This window comes from Malus domestica, chromosome 05, assembly GCF_042453785.1.
Source record: "Malus domestica chromosome 05, GDT2T_hap1".
Lineage (NCBI taxonomy): Eukaryota > Viridiplantae > Streptophyta > Magnoliopsida > Rosales > Rosaceae > Malus > Malus domestica.
In genome coordinates this window covers 16,021,903-16,043,376 of record NC_091665.1, presented here as the reverse complement: position 1 = coordinate 16,043,376, position 21,474 = coordinate 16,021,903, and the positions used below count along the sequence as shown (strand labels likewise).

Here is a 21,474-nt window from a genome sequence, read left to right as displayed (position 1 = left end):
TAATTACGTGCTTTCAATCCAATTAAAACATTTTTCATTGAGCCATTAGAAATGAAAGACAATCATTCATTGCTAATTAGGGCGTTGGACCCAATTAATCTTTAATCTCATGTCAAAACCCTCTTTTAATCATGTCTCCTTACCAATAGTTAAAGAAACTCTAGTCTAGTACTAGAGGGAATCAACTAATTGAAAGAGATTAAGAAGTAATAAGAATTACTAACCGATTTGTACAAATTCCTACAAATTACATATACTAAGAGGGAGAGAAAGATTAATGTCTATCATGACAAGGTCCAATTGAAATAGTAATTAAAACACATTCCCAAGGTTCAAACAATTTGAGTTTAGCGCCCTTTCTCATAGCTCAATTATCGTTTAAGGCATAAGTCCATAGTCAACCATTTTCTAACTACTTAATCACATTAAATAATTAATTGGAATGCAACATAAACAATTAGATTTAGTGCATATGGGCATAATTGTATGATGAGTTTAAACAACTAACAAAATTAAAATCAAAATATTTTAACTTTTTGGAGAGATGGGGCCTAAATGCAAATATAAAAAGTTATGGGTCAAACCGTAAATACTAGAGAGTATAAACAACCTTTTTAAATTACAAAATAGCCCCACAAGTGGCTAATCCACTAGGGTGGCCGGCCAAGTTAAGGGGGGATGGGAGGTTTCAAACATTTTGCTTTAATTCAAATTAAAGTAGAAAAACCCATGCTTTTCTTGCCACTTGACATGCTTTATGTACTTTAGTGTAAAGGTGATGGAAATTCTCCTAGTCAAGTCTAGGAGTGATTAAATTTTGGGAAAGCTATGGATGGTAAGTTTATCATCCAAAAACATAAAACAATTTATGAACACAAAACAAAACCATTTACACCAAAAACAAAACCATGAACACCAAGAATAAAACCATGAAAACAATTTCAAGATTTGTACTTTCTTGGTGATTTTTCAGACCCAAAAACAAAAGTGACAAGGTCTAGATTTTCTAGATTAAAAAAAAATGTGTGAGTGACTTACAAAAAAACACAAACACAAGCCAAAAAATCCCCCAAAACCGTGCAAACCCTATGGAACAAAAAACCACAAATTTTGTTCAAAACTCAATCTTCATTCTTGTATCCAAAACACTTTTTGCATACGTATCTTTTTCAACTCTTGATACACATTTTTTAACATTTGAAAAACAAAAGATAAACATATTTTGAATGAAGAAATAATATGTCAAACATAAAATTAAAAACCCATATGCATAAAATCCAAAAGGACACATCAAATATAAACCTTTGGCTCTTGATACCACTTGAAGGGAAATAATGAGATTTATGTGGGATTTCTAGTGACTAGCATGCATATACAATTCAAGATTTATATACATTAGCAACGGAAGCATGTTATCACATAATATCAAAGCTATAGTCATGCAAATCCCCTTCAAGAAGCATAGGTTTATGTGAGATGCATCAAAACATTTTATTGAAGAACAAAGTGAAGGTGTAGTTTTATACCTCTTGATCTTGACTTGAGACCAAGGATTGACCACCTCTAAGCTCTTTGTTCTTGGAACTCCTTGAGCCTAGCCTCCCTCCTTGCTTCCTCCACCTTGCTAGAATGAGTGCTCCTTGGTTCTCCTTTAGTCTCCAAGGTTGAAGACCTCTAAAGATCCACATCCACTAGTGTAGTGAGATGGATGGAGGAATGACCAAAAGGAGAAAAGATGATTAGCTAAAATCTCCTCTTGGTGGCCGGCCTTGTGAGTTGAGAGAGAGATTGTGTTTTTCTCTATTTTGGTGAAAATAAACTCACAAAAACCCTAATGAAACTTTTCACTAAAAGTTCCTTTTATATCTCAAAGAAAGTTAGCCAACAACTTGACTCCCTCTCTCTCCCTTTCCCTTTATTTGGCCGGCCCCTTTGTGTTGTTTGGGCTTTTGGGCTTTTATCATTTCAAGTCATCCTATGCTTGAATAAAAGGACCCAATGGGTTTAGGCCCAATGGACCCAAATGAACCCGAACTTTTCTTTAAGCCCAAAACAATCTTTTATCACTTTTATGATTTCTTTAGACTTTCTAATTAATCACAACACTTAATTAATCCAATTAATTATTTCCATCATCCATTAGTTGTCTCACTACAAGAGTGTATCAGTGTACAATCATTTTAGGTTCTAATTAGCAAGGCAGTGAGGTGATTGGCACCAATCCAATTGATTATATTTAATCAAATCACTTAGTGAATTAAAACTTACTTTTAATTCTCCTTCTTCTTTGACAACTACTTATTTAATCATCTAGAAGAACTCACAAGCCATGAGTGACATCTGACCATATATCATGGCTACCCAAGCTAATGTAGAATTTGTTCGGAGAACCTATTCAATTGGAATTACAATGTAATTCGATCCTTCTATAAAACAATACTCTCAATCACATTATTAGGGTATGGATATATTATGTCAAACCCCTAATGTGATTATTCCATGTTATATGATTCAATTAAGTCGTATAGGAACACTTTCCTTTATTACGCTCGATACTTCGGCCGAACATTCCCGAATCATATCTTAGAGTATTCATCCTCTCATAACGAGGATTAGAGATCCCTTGCTGATCATTCACATGCATCTGAGAATAAATCACTGACCCCAACAATGCATAGAACACACCCAAGATGAGGTGTGGTCACGTCTCATTATCAAAATGATCAGTAACGTATCCCCAAGACAACTATGATGTCTCAGGTCAAAGGATTACTTACATTATTCTAACCATTAGAGTTACTTGCTTGACATGTGATTAGACCTCCATGCAAGTACTCTCGTTCGATTGTATTCAGTGAACTCATTCCTTTAATGAGCACCTACATACCTGTCTTAGTGTCACTACACGAATGGGATGAAACTTTCCATCCTTCCAATTGAAGGGGACATAGTATGTACTGGTCTATGCATTGTCAGTATCCCTCTGACAATCCTATGACCAGGAACCTTTTTGGACATGATGGTTATGTGAAGATAGTCTCTGTAGTCTAACATCATTAGATTACTTCTTCCATCGATCCATTGTCCATGGATTCACTATTTAGGACATATATCGTTTATTGAGATAGTCCTAATTAGTATTTTTGCCTTTTGATGTATAAGAGTCATCTATACACACATTCATTGTCCTGAAAGGTTTCTTCCAAAGATTGACTTTCAGGGCATATCTCCAACACAATATTGGTACCATTTTCGACAGCCAGGTTCGCCAGGTTCTCCACCAAATCAAACCTTTACCTAGGTAACCCTAAGATTTTGGCTTTCAGGGATTGGTGCCCATGGTTGAATTTTCCATTTTTCTTTGGTATCCAGGAAAGTTTTGGATTTTTTTTTCTAGGTTTTTCTAATTCGCTGATTTTCATTTCTTCAAGTATAATAGATCCAATTTTTTTCTAGTCTCGTTTGGTATCTGGGATTGGATTAGAAGGGAGAAGTCTGCTTTGTGTTCATGGACGGAGCCAGGAACATTTTTTGGGAACATTTTTTGGTGGGGGCAACTTGGAATGATGAAATTAAATTAACAATTTGATACAAGGGAGTTTTAACGAAAATGGCCTGGAACTATTCATTCTTAATTATAAGGACATTTTGTGTATGAAAGGTCCATAATGGATCAAGTACTTTTCTTTATTTACTCTTATGCCATTACAGTGGGGTCCATAAAGATGTTGACATTTCTGTCTGAGAATACATCATTTTACATTATGCTATTAAACTTATGCTAATTTTACAGCTAGCTTTTCAGGCTTCCATCATGTTGTCGATGTTATGCAGCTCTTCTTCTGACAAATTATTCCAATATTGTTCATCGCCTTCTACTAGCTCCGCATCTCTTTCTCTATCTTCTTTCACCTTGTAATATATTTCTACTGTTTCTTCTTTGAAATTTTGGGGCTTCCAATAAGGCTGATGACTGATTCTTGTCTTGCTGTAAATATACATCTCTTCTTCTTCTGCTACTAGTACCATGTCATACCTAAAATCTTCAAACTCATCTAAAGCAAACATTTGGATCCCTCTAAATTTTAAAATATCTTTGTATGAAGGAGTCCACCTATGTGAGGAGATAGGGTTTAGTCTAAAGGACTCTTCATTGATCATGGCTATATGCCTAGCTTTCTCCTTATGCATATGTACATACCAATCTGGAGGACTACTTATAAAACTTATGCAAATTTCCTTCCACCTTTCTAGATAATCTTCTGCTACTTTTATAAGTTTTTCAGGAAATGATTATAGTTGAGAAATACGGTTAATAAATATTTTATCGAGATAACAAAACTCTAATAGTAAGGCAGGGGTAACTTCTACCACATTATGCTTTTCCTAATGCTCATAACTAAAATGCCATGATTTAAAATCTCTCATGTTAATCCTGGCCACAGCTACGCTAACCTCTGGTTTACAAATACAATTCTCTGTACTATCACAAAGACATGGAGGATACATCTTTGTAATAATATCCATCCCTGGTTTTGGATCAAAGATAGATTGATACAAGGCGCATTGTAATTGTAATTGTAACTCTTTCATGGACTGTGATGCTCTGCTCAAGATCTCATTTTGCATATCTGTTGGCATTATTCTTAGTTTCGCCTTTGAAATTTCTTCTAATAAGACATCATCTAATATTAAGTCTGAAGATATATTCCTAAGAAAATTTTCATATTTTTCTTGCTTTTCTTTGTCACTCAGAACCTGATGCTGATCATTACTTTGATGTTGCTCCATTTCAACATCTTCTTCTAAGAGCTCAATCTTAATTTCTTCTATGGGCTCATTAGCCTCTTGTTCTATGGGTTCAATAACCTCTTTTCCTTTATTCTTATGATGATCAGTTTCTAAACCTATTTTTAATTGTCTTTTCAAGGTGTCACTTGCCTTTTGCTGCATTCTAAGATATTGGAGTTCTTGGTTCATTTTGGTAAACTTACCAAGTAATGACTCATGGTCCCTAGAAATGGCTTGAAGGTTGTGCTCAAGAGAATGAATATGCTACTAGTTTTGGTGGAAATTAAAATTAAAGCTATCAAACTCTTGTTCCAAGGCTCTAATTAATTTTTCATGACCTAACCTCATGCTTGGCTGCTTAATTTGGATATTCCAAAAATTATCTAAGAGAACCTGCTGCCTATCAGAAAGCCCTGGTACCCTTGACCTATATCTCAGAGTTGGATTTCTGATTCCTTCAACAATATTGCCCTTAAAGCTGAACGTAGGTACTGGTGGTGATGTTGGTCTGCTCATGCTATTTTGAAATCCACTGAATGGCGGAGGTTGATGGTGTATCATCATGCCATTGAAAGAAACTCTTCTGCCTTGCAGCCTTGTGCTATTTACTGATGATGGTCCACGATATTTCATACATGTTCAACAAATTAATCTTGATAAGATATCAGCTAATGTATTGACATTACCTTTTATATGTTCAAAAATTGGTTTAAAACCATTTCCTGTAATTGAATCAACAAAATTAACCCATCTTCAGGCTGCCTGTTTATTAGCATGCATCTTGTTATAATGAGAAACTATATTTTGACAATTTGTTCTAATCGTAAATACTTCATTATGTAAAAATAAAGAAAATGCTTCAAGTGAATTAATTATCCCTAGAATTTCTAAATCTATTGATGGTAATCTTGACTGGATATCACTAAACTTTCTTGAGGAATATCTACAAACTTGTTCGTCAGACTTTGGAGACTTCTTATGCTTTTTCTGGTATAGTATACATGTCCATCCTAATGATGAAGCATTTGTTTCAACTATCTTGTAACTATTATCTAGTGGTAATGTTAATAGCTTAAGTTTAATAATTTCTTGTTTTATTTTTTGAACTAATTTAATATCTTCACTATCAAAATATCTTTGTCCTGTTTTGCTAGTTTTACTATGTAATACTGTTATTTTTTTTTCTAAATCAGGGATAAAATTTCTTGCATAATTTAGCAATCCTAAAAACGCTTGTAACTGTTTCTTATCTTCTAATTTATCTAGAAAATCTAACACCTTTTTAGCTATATGATCTTGTAATTGTATTATACATGACTTGATATACATTCCTAAAAATTCTATATCTTGCTTTTCTAATGCTATTTTATTTTTGCTAATCACAATTCCATTATTGATAAATTCTTGTAATACTATCTCTAAATGCTTCCTATGTTCATTTTTATTTTTACTATGTACTAAAATATCATCTACATAAACACTACAAAAATTATCATATTTCTTGAAAATTTGGTCCATCTTTCTTTGAAAGATCGATGGAGCATTTTTAAGTCCAAATGGCATAACGAGCCACTCAAAATGTCCTTCTGGACAAGTAAAAGTTGTCCACTCGATTGATTCTTCTGCTAATCTTATTTGCCAAAAACCTGATTTACAATCAAATTTGCTAAAATATTTACTCTCTTGAATTTTATTTATAAGCTCATCCTTATTTGGTAATTTATAACTATCTTCGTATGTATTATCATTTAATCTCTTGTAATTATAAACTATTCTAGCCTTACCTCTTTTTAGTTCCGAATGTTTTCTTACAATAAATGCTGCTGATCTATGTCTAGACTTAGATGGTCTAATTACTTTTAAATTTAACAACTCTTTTATTTGCTGCTCAAACTCTTGTTTATCTATTAGACTACAAGGCATATCAGTCGTCTTAATGGTTAAATCTGGGTTAATTATATCTAATTTTGCTAGTATTTTATTTTTACTCCAATGTAACTGTGGGTCTTCTCCTATAATCCTAGTTTGTTCTGCTAATTGTAACAATTCTTCAAAACTCTTTGGTCTATCTAACTGTAATATTTCTATACAGGTTCCTTCTTCTAAAATCGGGTATTCATGTTCAAACATGTCTTCATCAAACTCTTCTACATTATTATACTCATCATTTTCTTTTGAGTTTTCTAAATGATAACTATCTTGGCCACTAGGCTCTTCTATACTTATGTTTTTGTATGCTTCTACAGTATTACTTTGGTCAGTTATTGTAATGCCTCTTTTGAAAAATGTTATGTTAGGGTTCATAAATAAAAGAACCTTGCAAACTTTTCAAAAAGTTTAATCCTAAAATAAATGGATATGATCCTACTGGTGAAACAAATGTTAACGGTAAATTAAATTGTTGTTTTTCTACTTTAATAAACTCATTATTTATACAATGTGTTAAGTAAACTGGTCTCTCATCAAATTGTGTTATTCTTACTGGTTTTGCTAATTTTTGTCTATATTTTTCTGGTACTAACTCTTCTCTTATGACACTTTTTGTACTCCCTGTATCTATCATAACTATGGTTTGTATCTTATGTTCTTTTGCTAATTCTATTTCGCAATTTATAGTGATTAAAGAACTATTTTTTGGTTTTTCTATACTATGAACAATATTTCCTAATATTTCAGATTCTGCTGAATTAACTTCTAATAACCTATTACTATAACATTTTTCACATAATATTGAGTATGTATTGTAGTATTTATTTGCAACTAATTTATTACACTTATGACATTTTTCTGGCCAACCTAAATTAATGTATTTATATTCTTCTTCATGCTGTTCTTCTATGAATGCACACATATACACTTCTAGATCACTATTTGTGCTACTTGAATCTTCCGAGTCTGAATCTATCATGTTAATACTCTCTATACTATAAATACTCTCATTATCACTTAAATTATCTAAACTGTATATTGACTGAATATCCTTATCTTCTTCTAACTTAAACAACTCCATCAAATATACCTTTTCTTTCGACTGTTTAACTAATTTTGGACATGTAAGTCTAATATGTCTAGCTTCTCCACATGAATAACATTTACAACTACTCTTATCTTTTGGTGCTTTATATTTCCTAATCCAAGGTCTGCCACTTCTTTTTCTAAATTGTTTTGGAATATATTTTCTTTTCCTATATGTTCTTGAAGGTCTTATACTGAAATTCTTATGTTGTTTGTAGGGTTTATATGACTTATATTTCTTTTTGTATATTTTCTTATGCTTATTTTTCTTATGGCAACCATACTGTTGTGGTAAATCTATATTTTTACAACTCATGTAAAATTGTTTCCTAATTTGTCTCTTAGCCTTTATTTAACTACACTCTTGTTTAAGTGTATCATATACATGTTGAATTCTAGGTCCTATAGTAATATCATTTTTCTTCGAATGCTTTTGTCATTCATTCCAAATCTTTTCACCTATTGGTCCTTTTATTTTTGTCATATAAATATCTAATAAATTAATATCACTAATTCTACATGTTCTTCCTAAATATTTAAAGAAATCTGTTGTATACTCAACTATATACTGTAAATCGCAAATTTGTAATTGTTCTAAATTTCTAATTGCTCTTATTTGTTCTTGTTCGCTTCTGCCATCTAACCTATTATGATCTAAAAACTCCTGTTTAATCAAAGTAACAAAACCATCAATATTGAAATGTGTTTTAGCTGCCTGATTCTGTTCTGGATTTTGGATTTTCCATGATTGGAAATAATCAAAAACTAAACCATCCAAAGTATGTTCAAAGTAATCTAACATGTTTTGTGAATTACTAAAATCTAACATTAATGCTGCATGTACACAGCCCTTTTCCCATCTCTCAATCGTTCTTTCCCAATCTTGTGGATCTACATTATCTAAATTTAATATATTACCAGCTATATTAATTTGTTCTAACCCTCTCAAATATGTAATCCTATTTTATCTAGGTTTTATCATACTTTCTTCCATATAGTCTACTTTTGCTTTTTCATTATATTGTTCATTTGTTGGTCTCAAAAATTGTTGATCGGTTCTGCTTGCGTGTCCTGGATTTTCTACTCCTGATGTACTACTTTCTTCTGCTGGATTACATTCTGCTTTCAATTCTAATAAATTATTATATTCTTTTGATCCTAAAATGTGTTCTACTCTTATTTCTAAGATTAAAATTTTCATTTATTCGTCTGAAATTTTATGTAGTCCTAAATCATATGTCTTATATTTTTCCAAATATTGTTCTTCATCTAAATGATCAATATCTTCTATAAGTTTATCTACAATATGATCAAAATTTTGTTCAACTAAATTAATATCTAAATTATCAAAAGCCATATGTATACTTTCATTTTCAATTTAACTCTCATCTTCTTCTATTTTTTCTAGTTGCTTATAATTACTAAACCTAATTGTTGCTTGACCTGTACTAGTTTCATATATTTGTACTTTATCTGGTTATCTATTTTGTGCTACTTGTAAATTAGGCAATGTCCACTGAGTTCCTTCTAAAAAGCTATTATCTACGGGTTTTGCTTCTATCATATTTACATGTTTACTGCCAAATGTTTGAACTAAATTTTGAAACTATAAATTAAACTTATGATTATATCTATCAAACACTTTACCTATATACATTAAGCTAATACACAAATTTTTATACTCTCCTTTCATCTTATAATTTTTTGTTCTTATGCTCACTTTAATATATTTACTAAATTCATTAATCGTCATAGCATAATTTGGAATACAACCTATGACTGCTAAGTTTGAACTTAAGTCTACTTCAGCTGTTGCTATTGCTGCTTGTTGATGATTATCCCATCTATCATCATATATGTATACTAAAGCTTTTGTACCTACTTGTGCTCTGGTTAATCCTGCTATTCCAATTAATATTGTTCCTATATGAATCTGACTAAAATGTAATTTTCTCAAATGAGTAACTGCTTCTTTACTAATTAGATTAAGTGTGACTTCTTTATCAATACAGCTAACTTCATGTTGACTGATGCTGCTTACAATTCTACTTCTGTTTTCAAATAATCCTAATTGATACAAGTTATATTTATTTTTCTGTGTTCTCTCAAAACCTCTTCGAATAAATTCTTGTGCTTCTTCTTCATTTGGATAAACATCTTCCGCTCTAACTACTTCTTTTCCTTTTTTCCTTAAGAGTTCCATTTTCTATTATCAAAAGGATTTAGCTTAGGTCTTCTATTATTATTTGCACTCAAAGTTAAATTTTCTAATTTATCTAGCAAGGATGGTGGAAGTGATGAAGATGCGTTATGTAAAACTTGGTTTATTTCTGCTATTTGTTCTTCCACTTGATCTAATTTTTCAGCTAAACTTAAAACTAATTGGATAATCAAATTATTTTGCCTAATGGGAATATTACTACTGGATACTTGTGTTGAAAAATCTGTTAATCCTATTGGTTCTTTATCTAATTTACTAATTTCTTTCAAAACTTGAATATATTTTCTGCTAGTTCTAGAATCTGTCATTAAACTAATAATTTATCTATTTTATTATGCAACTTATCTACTTGTTCACTCAACTCCTTTTGTACGAATTGAATTTTTTGAACTTCTAATTTTAGTTGTTCAACTATTTCTAATGGCCTAAGTTCTACTTGCTTTGACTTACTATCTATGAGGTCAACAAGCTCTTTTATCTCTCTTTTGCTAGGAAACCTTTGAATATTTTTATTATTATCTTCTAACTGAGATGTAATATAATCTAAATTTTGTCTAATTATCTTTATGGAATTTTTTTGAAAATGTTCTAACAACTGGTTTAACAAATGATTATGTTTATTATTTTCTAATTTTATATTTTCTGCTTGACTAATAATAAGATCTACAATATTATTGGCTTGCGGATTTTCTTCACTGTGCAAAATATGATTATGTTTTCTTGATGGAAAATAACAAACTAAACTATTTTGGTCTAAAGTTATTTTTCTTTTTTGAGGTTCACTAATTTCTAAATTAAGATAATCTATCATAAACTACAGTCTACCATTCTCTAGAGTTACAGCTAACTGGTTTCTTAAAAACTCTCTTTCTTCCCTCAAGGTCTCTAAAGCTTGATCTGTTGTTCTTTTTGCTTCTAAAACTTTATGCTGCACTTCTGTGTTATTATATTTACGAATAAATGAAGGATGTTCAAGATAGCCAAGATAAAACTTTTGCTTCTTCAAAGTACTGATAATTCTTTTGGATATATATGTTAATCTTCTCTTTATGCTAGTTATAGTTGGATGTCTAGGACAATAAATACCTGGTAATTGTGGTTGACAAGGTCTACAGGGACAATAATATATGTTGTTCATACACAATAAACAAATATGATATCAGTTGTATCAATGATTTCTATCCTCAAGGTACTTTACTATTATGCTTATATTATTAAAATGCTAAACTTGGCTCTGATACCAAATTCGAAACGCATGCTCAGTTAAATAGTCGGATGACCATTATAACAACTAGACATAGAACCTTGCACATGGAACTCGACATGTTTCAGCATGACGGCCACTCACAGTACAAGTATAAGGCCTTAACGGCTGAACTCAGAGGTACGAATAACTCAGAGGTACCCTGGTTAATGTCCAGTTATTTGTATGGCAAACATTCAACTATAACAGAGTGCTCAAACAAAGTATGATCGTCAGTTTAGCAGGTTAATAATATAACCACAATAGTGTTTTCCTGTTTTGGACTAGAAGTCTAATTAAACAAACACACTAAATAAGGAAAAGAAAACTTACTTAAGACTTGGAGATTGCTTGAATATGTACACTTGAACTTTTATTGATATATGGAATGTTTACAGAGATAGTTGTTTACAAGAAAGTGATTACAAAGAAGTGTTTACAAGGATGCTATGAAGGCTACGAATGCTTGAGTGTATGAAGTGAGTATGGTGTTTTCAGATGTTGAGAGAGGTGTGTGGTATTCAGGTGTGTTCTGTATGGGAGGAAAGGCTCCCTTATATACAAAATCTAATTCTTCAAAGACAAAATAACATTTCATCTATTTACAATTTTTTGAATAGTGACAGCACATTGTTTCTGAAAACTGTCAGCACTGTTTCTGAAAGTTGGTTGTCTTGTCTTTGCTTGAATGTCATGTGAATTTATGTTGTCTTGGTTGCTGTAGTGTTTGCCACATTTTCTTTTGCATGTGATCTATATTGTCTTGGTTGTTGCAATATTTGCCACATATCCTTTTGCATGCAAATGCTTTCTGAAAATGTCAATCTCCTTTTTCTTCTTTTGGATGTATCCACATGAACTTTGCATAAAACTGACCCAATCTTGTACATATGTGTGAAGGGTAGGATCGGCATTTTTGAAAAAATCTGTCCTGATGATTAAAAGTAAAGTTTTGAGGGTGTTTTGGTTAGTTTTCCATTGATACAATGCTATCAACTTACCTTCTCGACACAACCAGTTGATTACCACATTGTACGAAATCAAATTTGGCTCCAAACCCTTCAATGCCATCGATCTGAACAGTTCAAATGCCTCATCATTCCTCTTCAACTCACAAGAGGCTTCAATCAACGTAGTAGAATTAAGATAATGCCCTTGATGTTCGGAGTCCCGTAAAATCTTCTTTGTGGCTCTGAATTATGTTCCACTTGTGCCCACACGATCATAGTGACGAGCATTACAAGAATATGTGTGTGTATGTGTCTTTGAGTCAAGCTCAAACAATAATTAAATAGGCACAAGGCTAAATAAATAAAATACCAATGAAGATTGACCTACTTGCCCACTTGCTTAACAAACTCAACGAATAGAACGTCACTATCACAGTCTACGGCCAGCAATACTGACAACCCACTATTATCTTGATAAAAAAAAGGAATGAATTCCCAATCATACAAAATTACCATTTTGCCCCTCATTTTGGAAAAGTGCATAAACCGTTTATTGCATGTTTGATTTACGTCTCGTTCACTCATGTGTTTGTAAGAATACGTACTACCTAGAAAGACGAGAAAAGAAACAAAGAGTGACAAGAACTTAGATGTCCGTAGGAATTCTACTTAAGATTTCCACTTAGCCCATCAGGGGCATTTTTGTAACTTCCCAATGTTAATGAATAAAATAAGATTAAATTAGGGACGATATGTGACATATATATTCAATTTGCTTACACAAAAAACTTTGATTATTTTGGTTTTTTTTCCTTTCTCATTTCTCATTTTTAAATTCACTTTAGTGATTTGGGATGAAGTCCTAACATAGCCTTAAACTTAACAAAAAGACAGATGGCGTTAGTTAAGTATGGTACAACACACTATTAAGTCCAAGGATTGAAAATACCTGGTTCAAAAACTAAAACTAAAACTAAATTAAGAGTAAAGTTCGATACCATACATTTAAGCCTATTTAAAATGATGGCCATAAATTAGTAATTTAACTTAACGCTGATGAATTGCACGATAATGGCTATAACGGCTGAAATGCTTTGTAAGTCTTCACAACCTTTGAAATGATGGATATGGCCACCAGCTGGTCTCATTTTAACCAAAAAATAATAATAATAATTAGTAATTTAACTATTTTTTCGCGGAGGCCAATTTGGTAAGCCGTCGTCTCCCAGCTCGTTCTCAGTCTCAACTTTCTTTGGCTCCCCTCCGTCAGGTATCAGGTACTTGGCTCAAAATCTTCTGGGTTTCGCGTCAATTCACTCTTCTGTTTGCAAAGTTTTAGGTTTGACAACCTTGATTTACATACAAATTTACACACAAATACGAATGCACTCATTGATTTCAACATTACTATTCGACAGAAGATGGCATGGAGACAAATGTTATTCTACACCAGTTCAAGTTCAATATTGGTACCATTTTCGACAGCCGGGTTCGCCAGGTTCTCCACCAAATCAAACCCCTACCTAGGTAACCCTAAGATTTTGGCTTTCAGGGATTGTTGCCCATGGTTGAATTTTCCATTTTTCTTTGGTATCCAGGAAAGTTCTGGATTTTTTTTTCTGGGTTTTTCGAATTCGCTGATTTGCATTTCTTCAAGTATAATAGATCCAATTTTGTTTCTAGTGTCGTTTGGTATCTGGGATTGGTTTAGAAGGGAGAAGTCTGCTTTGTGTTCATGGACGGAGCCAGGAACATTTTTTGGTGGGGGAAACTTGGAATGATGAAATTAAATTAACAATTTGATACAATGCTATCAACTTATTGTCCAACAACATGATTTTTGGTAACTGGTGTTTATAAAGGTAAAATTGTAAACCATTAGCTAATGGGAAAAGTTACATGGCCAAGAAGGGAGAGAGGGTAGGAAAAGTATAGAACGTGGGAGGGATTTTGAGTTGGGTGTTAGATTGCGACTTCATTTTTTTAGTATATAGGAAATTATATTTCTAGTTCGATCATTTTTCATGGCAAAAGAAGTTGAGTTATATCCAACATAGGCTACCTCCATCCTTGCATGCATAATGCTCTTTTAATCATCACCTCGACCTTTAATATACCTTGAACGATAGGAGTTATCCAAGCCGTCCCAAATCTAGGCATGAGACGAATTTTGGAAGCTGAAAAAAGTGAAGTGGAAAGAAACGGGAAATTAATTTAGGGTTTCTGTAATGCTGTATATTCAGGTTTTGATAGATGGAAATGAAAACTTTCTTGGGCAGTGAAGAAGGAATGGTTAATGAGGTTGGTCTTGCCTGTGTTGCCTCGTTTGTTTGATTTTTAAGAAAGTTGGGGGATCTAAACAGTGGCAAGTCAAATATTGGGTTTTGTTGTTCGATGCTTCTTGTATGTAACTATCTATTTTTGGTGAGGAACTTTTTTCCACTACTGGAAATCAAACTCGGGTTCTGTTCCGTGCCTTTTCTTTGCGATTATTGCTGCTGTATTTGTTTATTTGCTTTGCTCTTCTCTGGTGCTAAAAGATATAGAATATTGAAGGGAATGAAAAGTGAATATTTTGTGTGCATAGCTTAGCCCTGTTTTGGGCTAAATTGGGTGGTCTACGTTTTCTTATTTCAGAATATCAAACATTTGTAATGAAATTGCGTGGCTGTTTTTCTTGCAGTGAAAGTTGGGATACCAGAGTTTTTGAATGGGATTGGCAATGGCGTGGAGTCACATGTAGCCAAGCTTGAATCTGAGATCGGTGACTTCCAAAAGCTGCTTGTCACTCGTACTCTCAGGCTGAAGAAACTTGGCGTTCCTTGCAAGCACGTAAGCAATCTCGTGTCTATGACTTATTATAAAGATAGAGAGTTTCTGTTGTTTAATTCTTGCTTGGTATCTGCCTGAGTAATCCTTTAAGCATTGTTGATGAATGAGTGTGGAATAGGCCTGGCAATTCCTGACACGACTCGATAACCTGATACGGCACGACACGAAATTAACAGGTGTTCGGGTCGACACGATAACGAATCGGGTCGTTATCGGGAAACCCGATAAGCACCTGTTAAGATAACGGGTTGGTTCAGGTATACACTAACACGATACACGATAAGCAAAATATTAATTTTATAATTTTATAACCTAAAAAAATACTATAATAATTATATATATTAATTTAACAAAAACTATAATTATATATATATATATATATATAATATTAAAAATTGGTGACCATTAGATCGGCTTAAATATACATACCATTTAATTTCTCAAGTGCGTACAAAATAAATAAATTTAAATCTACTTAATAAATATATATATATACACACATCATTGAATTTGATGGGATACGAATTCTACGAAACTAATTTCAACAATTCAACCGTCAATTTTTTTGTATATGCTTCAAGATCGCATCAGCAAAAAATCGCAAAAAACAAACATTCAGAGATTAAGTAACGGGACAAAAAATTTCAACGGTTATCAACGAAAAATCACAATTTAACAGTTATTTTAACTCCTATTTTGATGATTTTTTACAGTTACACTCCTTGACATTATATGAATACAATAAATGAACTCTATCTTCAATTTAAAATATTTACATCAGTAGATACCACAAAATCTTATGTTATACTTAATGAAAATATGAATAGACTCTTAAGTGTTAGTGAATCTATTGTTTTGATGGGACACGCATTCTACGAAACTAGTTTCAACGATCCAACCGTCAAACATGTTTGTATATACTTCAAGATCGCATATGCCAAAAATTGCAAAAAACAAACATTCAGATATCAAGTAACGAGATAAAACTTTTCGACGGCTATCAACAAAAAATTACGATTTAACGGTTATTTTAACTTTGATTTTGATGATTTTTTACTGCTACACTCATTGACCTTATATGAATACAATCAATGAACTTGATCTTCAATTTAAAATATTTATACTAGTGGATATCACAAAATCTTATGTTATACTTGATGAAAGTATGAATAAACTCTTAAGTGTTAGTGAATCTATTGTTTTGATGCGATACGCATTCTACGAAACTAGTTTCAACGATCCAACAGTCAAATATGTTTGTATTTACTTCAAGATCGCATTCGCCAAAAATTGCAAAAAACAAACATTCAGAGATCAAGTAACAGGACAAATTTTTTTGACGATTATAAAGAAAAGTCACCATTTAACGGTTATTTTAACTTCGATTTTGATGATTTTTTACAGCTACACACTTTAACCCTATATGAATACAATCAATGAACTTGATCTTTAATTTAAAATATTTATACTAGTGGATACCATAAAATCTTATGTTATTCTTAATGAAAGTATGAATAAACTCTTAAGTGTTAATAAATCTATCGTTTTGATGGGATACACATTCTATGAAACTAACTTCAACGATTCAAGTGTCAAACTTGTTTGTATATGCTTCGAGATCGCATACACTAAAAATCGTAAAAAACAAACATTCAGATATCAAGTAACGAGACAAAACTTTTCGACGGTTATCAACGAAAAATCACGATTTAACGGTTATTTTAACTTCGATTTTGATGATTTTTTACAGCTACACTGCTTGACCCTATATGAATACAATGAATGAACTTGATCTTCAATTTAAAATATTTACACTAATGGATACCACAAAATCTTATGTTATACTTAATGAAAGTATGAATAAACTCTTAAGTGTTAGTGAATCTATTGTTTTGATGAGATACGCATTCTACGAAACTAGTTTCAACTATCCAACCGTTAAACATGTTTGTATATGCTTCGACATCGCATACGCCAAAAATTGCAAAAAACAAATATTCAGATATCAAGTAACAGGACAAAACTTTTCAACGGTTATCAACGAAAAATCACGATTTAACGGTTATATTAACTCCGATTTTGATGAGTTTTTACAGTTATACTCCTTGACCCTATATGAATACAATGAATGAATTCGATCTTCAATTTAAAATATTTACAATAGTGGATAACACAAAATCTTATATTATACTTAATGAAAGTATAAATAAACTCTAAGTATTTGTGAATCTATCGTTTTGAAGTGATACGAATTCTACGAAATTAATTTCACAGATCCAATCGTCAAACTTGTTTGTTTATGCTTCAAGATCGCATACGCCAAAAATTGCAAAAAAACAAACATTCAGAGATCAAGTAACAAGATAAAAATTTTCGACGGTTATCAACGAAAAATCATGATTTAACGGTTATTAACTTTGATTTTGATGATTTTTTTACAGCTACACTCCTTGACCCTATATAAATACAATGAATGAATTCGATCTTCAATTTAAAATATTTACACTAGTGGATACCATAAAATCTTATGTTATACTTAATGAAAATATGAATAAACTCTTAAGTGTTAGTGAATCTATTGTTTTAATGGGATACGCATTCTACGAAACTAGTTCTAACTATCCAACCATCAAACATGTTTGTATATGCTTCGAGATCGCATACGTCAAAAATTGCAAAAAACAAATTTTCAGAGATCAAGTAACGGGACAAAACTTTTCGACGGTTATCAACGAAAAATCATGATTTAACGGTTATATTAACTCCGATTTTGATGAGTTTTTACAGCTATACTCTTTAACCCTATATGAATACAATGAATGAATTCGAACTTTAATTTAAAATATTTACACTAGTGGATGCCACAAAATCTTATGTTATACTTAAAGAAAGTATAAATAAACTCTAAGTGTTAGTGAATCTATCATTTTGAAGTAATACAAATTCTTCAAAACTAATTTCAAAGATCCAACCGTCATACTTGTTTGTATATGCTTCAAGATCGCATACGTCAAAAATCGCAAAAAACAAACATTCAGAGATCAAGTAACATGACAACTTTTCGACGATTATCAACGAAAAATCATGATTTAACGGTTATTTTAACTTCGATTTTGATAATTTTTTTACAGCTACACTCATTGACCCTATATGAATATAATGAATGAATTCGATCTTCAATTTAAAATATTTACACTAGTGGATACTACAAAATCTTATGTAATGATGATCAATGAAAATTGAGGATTTCGTAAAAGGAATAACATGCAAACTTTGAATTCTATTGGCAAGGTTTAAACTTTTGAGAAAGGCTACCTTGAAAATAAAAACTACGTCATTTTGCATATCCTTGCACATTTAATATTTTGTAATAGAATAGTAGTGTATGGATGTTTGTTTATTAGGCTCTTATTTTTTAGTGTAGATGTAGTATTTAAACGAAAAATGTGTTTTAATGTTTTGAAGTAATATTTATGTGGCAATGTGTGGTATATGCAAATTTAAGAAAAAAAATATTTTTTTCTTAACGAGTCATAATGGGTCATAACGGGTCGGGTCATTTTACCCGTTGGGTAAAGTGACCCGATCTGTTAAGGATCCGTTAAGATAACGGGTATGACATGACACAATCCGTTAAGATAACAAGTGTTACACGAAAAAAACATGAACACGACAGACACAACCCGTTTGCCAGGCCTAGTGTGGAATGAGTATTGTGCGTCATTTTTTTAAAAGAGAGAAAACGATTATGAGGAATGTGTAAATTTGTCAGTTCATTTTCATTAACTCATGTTTCAACAACAACAACATAGCCTTATCCCACCAAGTGGGATTGGCTATATGAATCCTAAAATATCATTGCACTCAGCTTAAAGAAATTGATAGCCGGTTTCTGTTTTGCAGAGGAAGCTGATCTTGAAATACACTCACAAGTATCGGCTAGGACTTTGGAGGCCTCGAGCACAACCCATCAAAGCCTAGCTAGTTTAGGAGTAGCATGTCCTTTACACAGATTTTTGTCTGCTGCAAATTGTGGCTGTGGCATACTTAATGTATTTGAGCGTTGAAAGAAGAGTTTTGCTTGATTTATGTTCAAGTCGTTCGTATCCTTTATTTAAATCTCATAATAATGATCATTAGTGGTTTAGTGTCTGATGTACTGGAAGATGTTCAGTCCATAACGTAGCTAGCCAGTTGAATATAACAAAATAATTTGTACCACATTTAGTTACAACATTGTCCGTTACATCTCTCACGTACGTGGAGTTCACATGCAGCAGAAACTCATCCTTGATATGCTAGTGAACTAGGCGAGCCATTTGGAAAACAAACGTCATTGGACTCCAATGTACGTGGAATTTACTCACCGCAGAAGCTCATCTTTGACATGCTAGTGAACTAGACGAGCTATTTGGAAAACAAACGTCATTGGACTCCATAGCTGTGGGTCCACAAGCATGCCTAGGACAAGCCTATCCACTTCATTTAAATAGAATTCATATTTTTAGGCCTATTTATATGTCAAGTTTAGAGTCTTTAAGGGAGGCTGAACGTTTTTGGCTTAAGAGCTTTTGGCGATAACACGACACGTAAACAACACAAAATAACGGGTTTTGGGTCACAAAATAACGGGTTTCGGGTCAACATGATAACTAATTGAGTTGTCATCTAGTCACACAATAAGAATTCGTTAATAATGGGTCTTTAACAGGTTTACACGAAGGTAACACGTGGGTAATCTGTTTCGACACGTTAAGAAAAAAGTTATTTTGATGATTTTAAAATTTTAAACCACTAAAAAAAACTTACTATAAAATATAATAGGCATAGTGTATATGTATATATTGTATATTAAACATGTATTATTATTCTATGACAATTTAAAAAATTTAAGTTTTATTTATTTATTTCTTTTTATAGGTAAAGAGTGAGATTAAAAAACTATAGAACACACTAAAAATAAAAGTATCAAGTAATTTAAAAATACCAAACACATTAAAAATTATAGTAATTAATTTATAAGTGCGAAAAATGTGAAAAAAAATATGTAAAGGCTCATGATTGCATCCGCTACGCTATGAGTATGGGTATATCGTCGTTTGAATTTTTAAACCCACACAAACCCTCATAAATAGTATTTTTAAGTGAGTTTCAAAATAAATAAAATTCATAATCATTAATGTACAAGTTTGAAAAATGTGAAAACATATACAACGTGCAAGGTTTCTCAACCTTAAAAAGCAACTCCCTTCATTTTGCATATCCTTGAACATTTGATATTTTATAGTAATGTACTAATGTTTTTTCATTAGGCTCTTATTTTGGAGTGTGATGTTTTTCTTTTTTTGAACAAACGATATTATCTACACTAAGGGGAGGGGTGGGCTTAGCCTCACAATTAGCTAGCCATAATGTGGTTCAAATTCGTCTTTGGCAAGAATCAAACATAAAACCTCTCACTTACAAGTGAAAAGGAATACCACTAGACCGTAGTATTAAGTGGCTGTTTACTTATGATGTTATGTAATCTTGCTTTGAATTTTCAACCACTGATTTAAAACTATCTATATATGTCGATGCTTAATCACCATTAGGAGGTTTAGACAAGTAATTGAATGCAATTTATGTTTGAATGTCACCCTGAAATTGGTTAATGCTTCTTGTGGTTTGGAAGTTGTAAGTTCACTTAAGGAGAATATCACACTCTTAAGTATTCCATGGTTTTCCAAAGTGATTTCACAAAACTTAATGAGTTTTGGATGTTTATATTTAATTTGAATGTCATAGAGATTGCATGTTAGATATATATTCTAGCTTGAATATCACAAGTTGAATATGCATAAGGAAAACCTAACCTTCAAAACTTGTATGTGTTAACTCATAAGTAATTGACAAGACTACGTAAGAGTGTTAATGGTGACAGATAAACCCTAGTGCTTCATACACTTGGTTTTAGGGTAGTGCTTATTAAAGGCAAGTATCTTGAAAAACCACCCCTAATAGAAAGTAGCAGCGAAAAATATTCGCATCCCTCCCCCCCCCCCCCCTAGTTCAGTCAGGCAAGCCCAAGCGAGCTCAAGGAAGAAGTCAGGCGAAAGTCCACGGCCTAAGCACCTGAGTGGATGTGACGCAAGGTTGACAATTAAGTGGATAAGAAAAGAAAATCAAAATCAATTGACAGTTACTTCTTCATGCTATTGCATACAAGCAACTCTTTTTTCCTTTCTTTTTAGTTTTTGATGGGCCATGCTAAACAACTCATTTTAAATACAAAGAGGAAAATGATTTCTGCACTCCTGTACACTGCTTATTTTCTGTCTGTTGATTCTCCTTTAATTTACTTGATAAAAAGCCAAAAATAAATAGAGGATGAGAGAGAGAAACGAGCGTCGAAATCACTTCCCGAATCAATAAGACGGTGA

The 21,474-nt window shown here is 32.3% G+C and overlaps 1 protein-coding gene across 3 annotated transcripts; it reads left to right on the top strand.

Annotated features, from left to right (window-relative positions):
- Positions 1 to 13,332: 13,332 nt before the first annotated feature.
- On the top strand, positions 13,333 to 19,273 carry LOC139196407 (uncharacterized). Of its 3 annotated transcripts, none has more exons than XM_070822303.1 (4): positions 13,333 to 13,497; positions 13,639 to 13,747; positions 14,904 to 15,052; positions 18,956 to 19,273. In XM_070822303.1, the coding sequence occupies exons 2-4, from the start codon at positions 13,642 to 13,644 to the stop codon at positions 19,031 to 19,033; spliced, it is 333 nt and encodes a 110-aa protein (XP_070678404.1). In that variant the 5' UTR covers positions 13,333 to 13,497; positions 13,639 to 13,641; the 3' UTR covers positions 19,034 to 19,273. The 3 variants fall into 3 exon arrangements, with proteins under 3 accessions (XP_070678404.1, XP_070678405.1, XP_070678406.1); XM_070822304.1 differs by having other exon boundaries at positions 13,368 to 13,490; XM_070822305.1 differs by having other exon boundaries at positions 13,377 to 13,497; positions 13,642 to 13,747.
- The last annotated feature ends 2,201 nt before the right edge of the window (positions 19,274 to 21,474 follow it).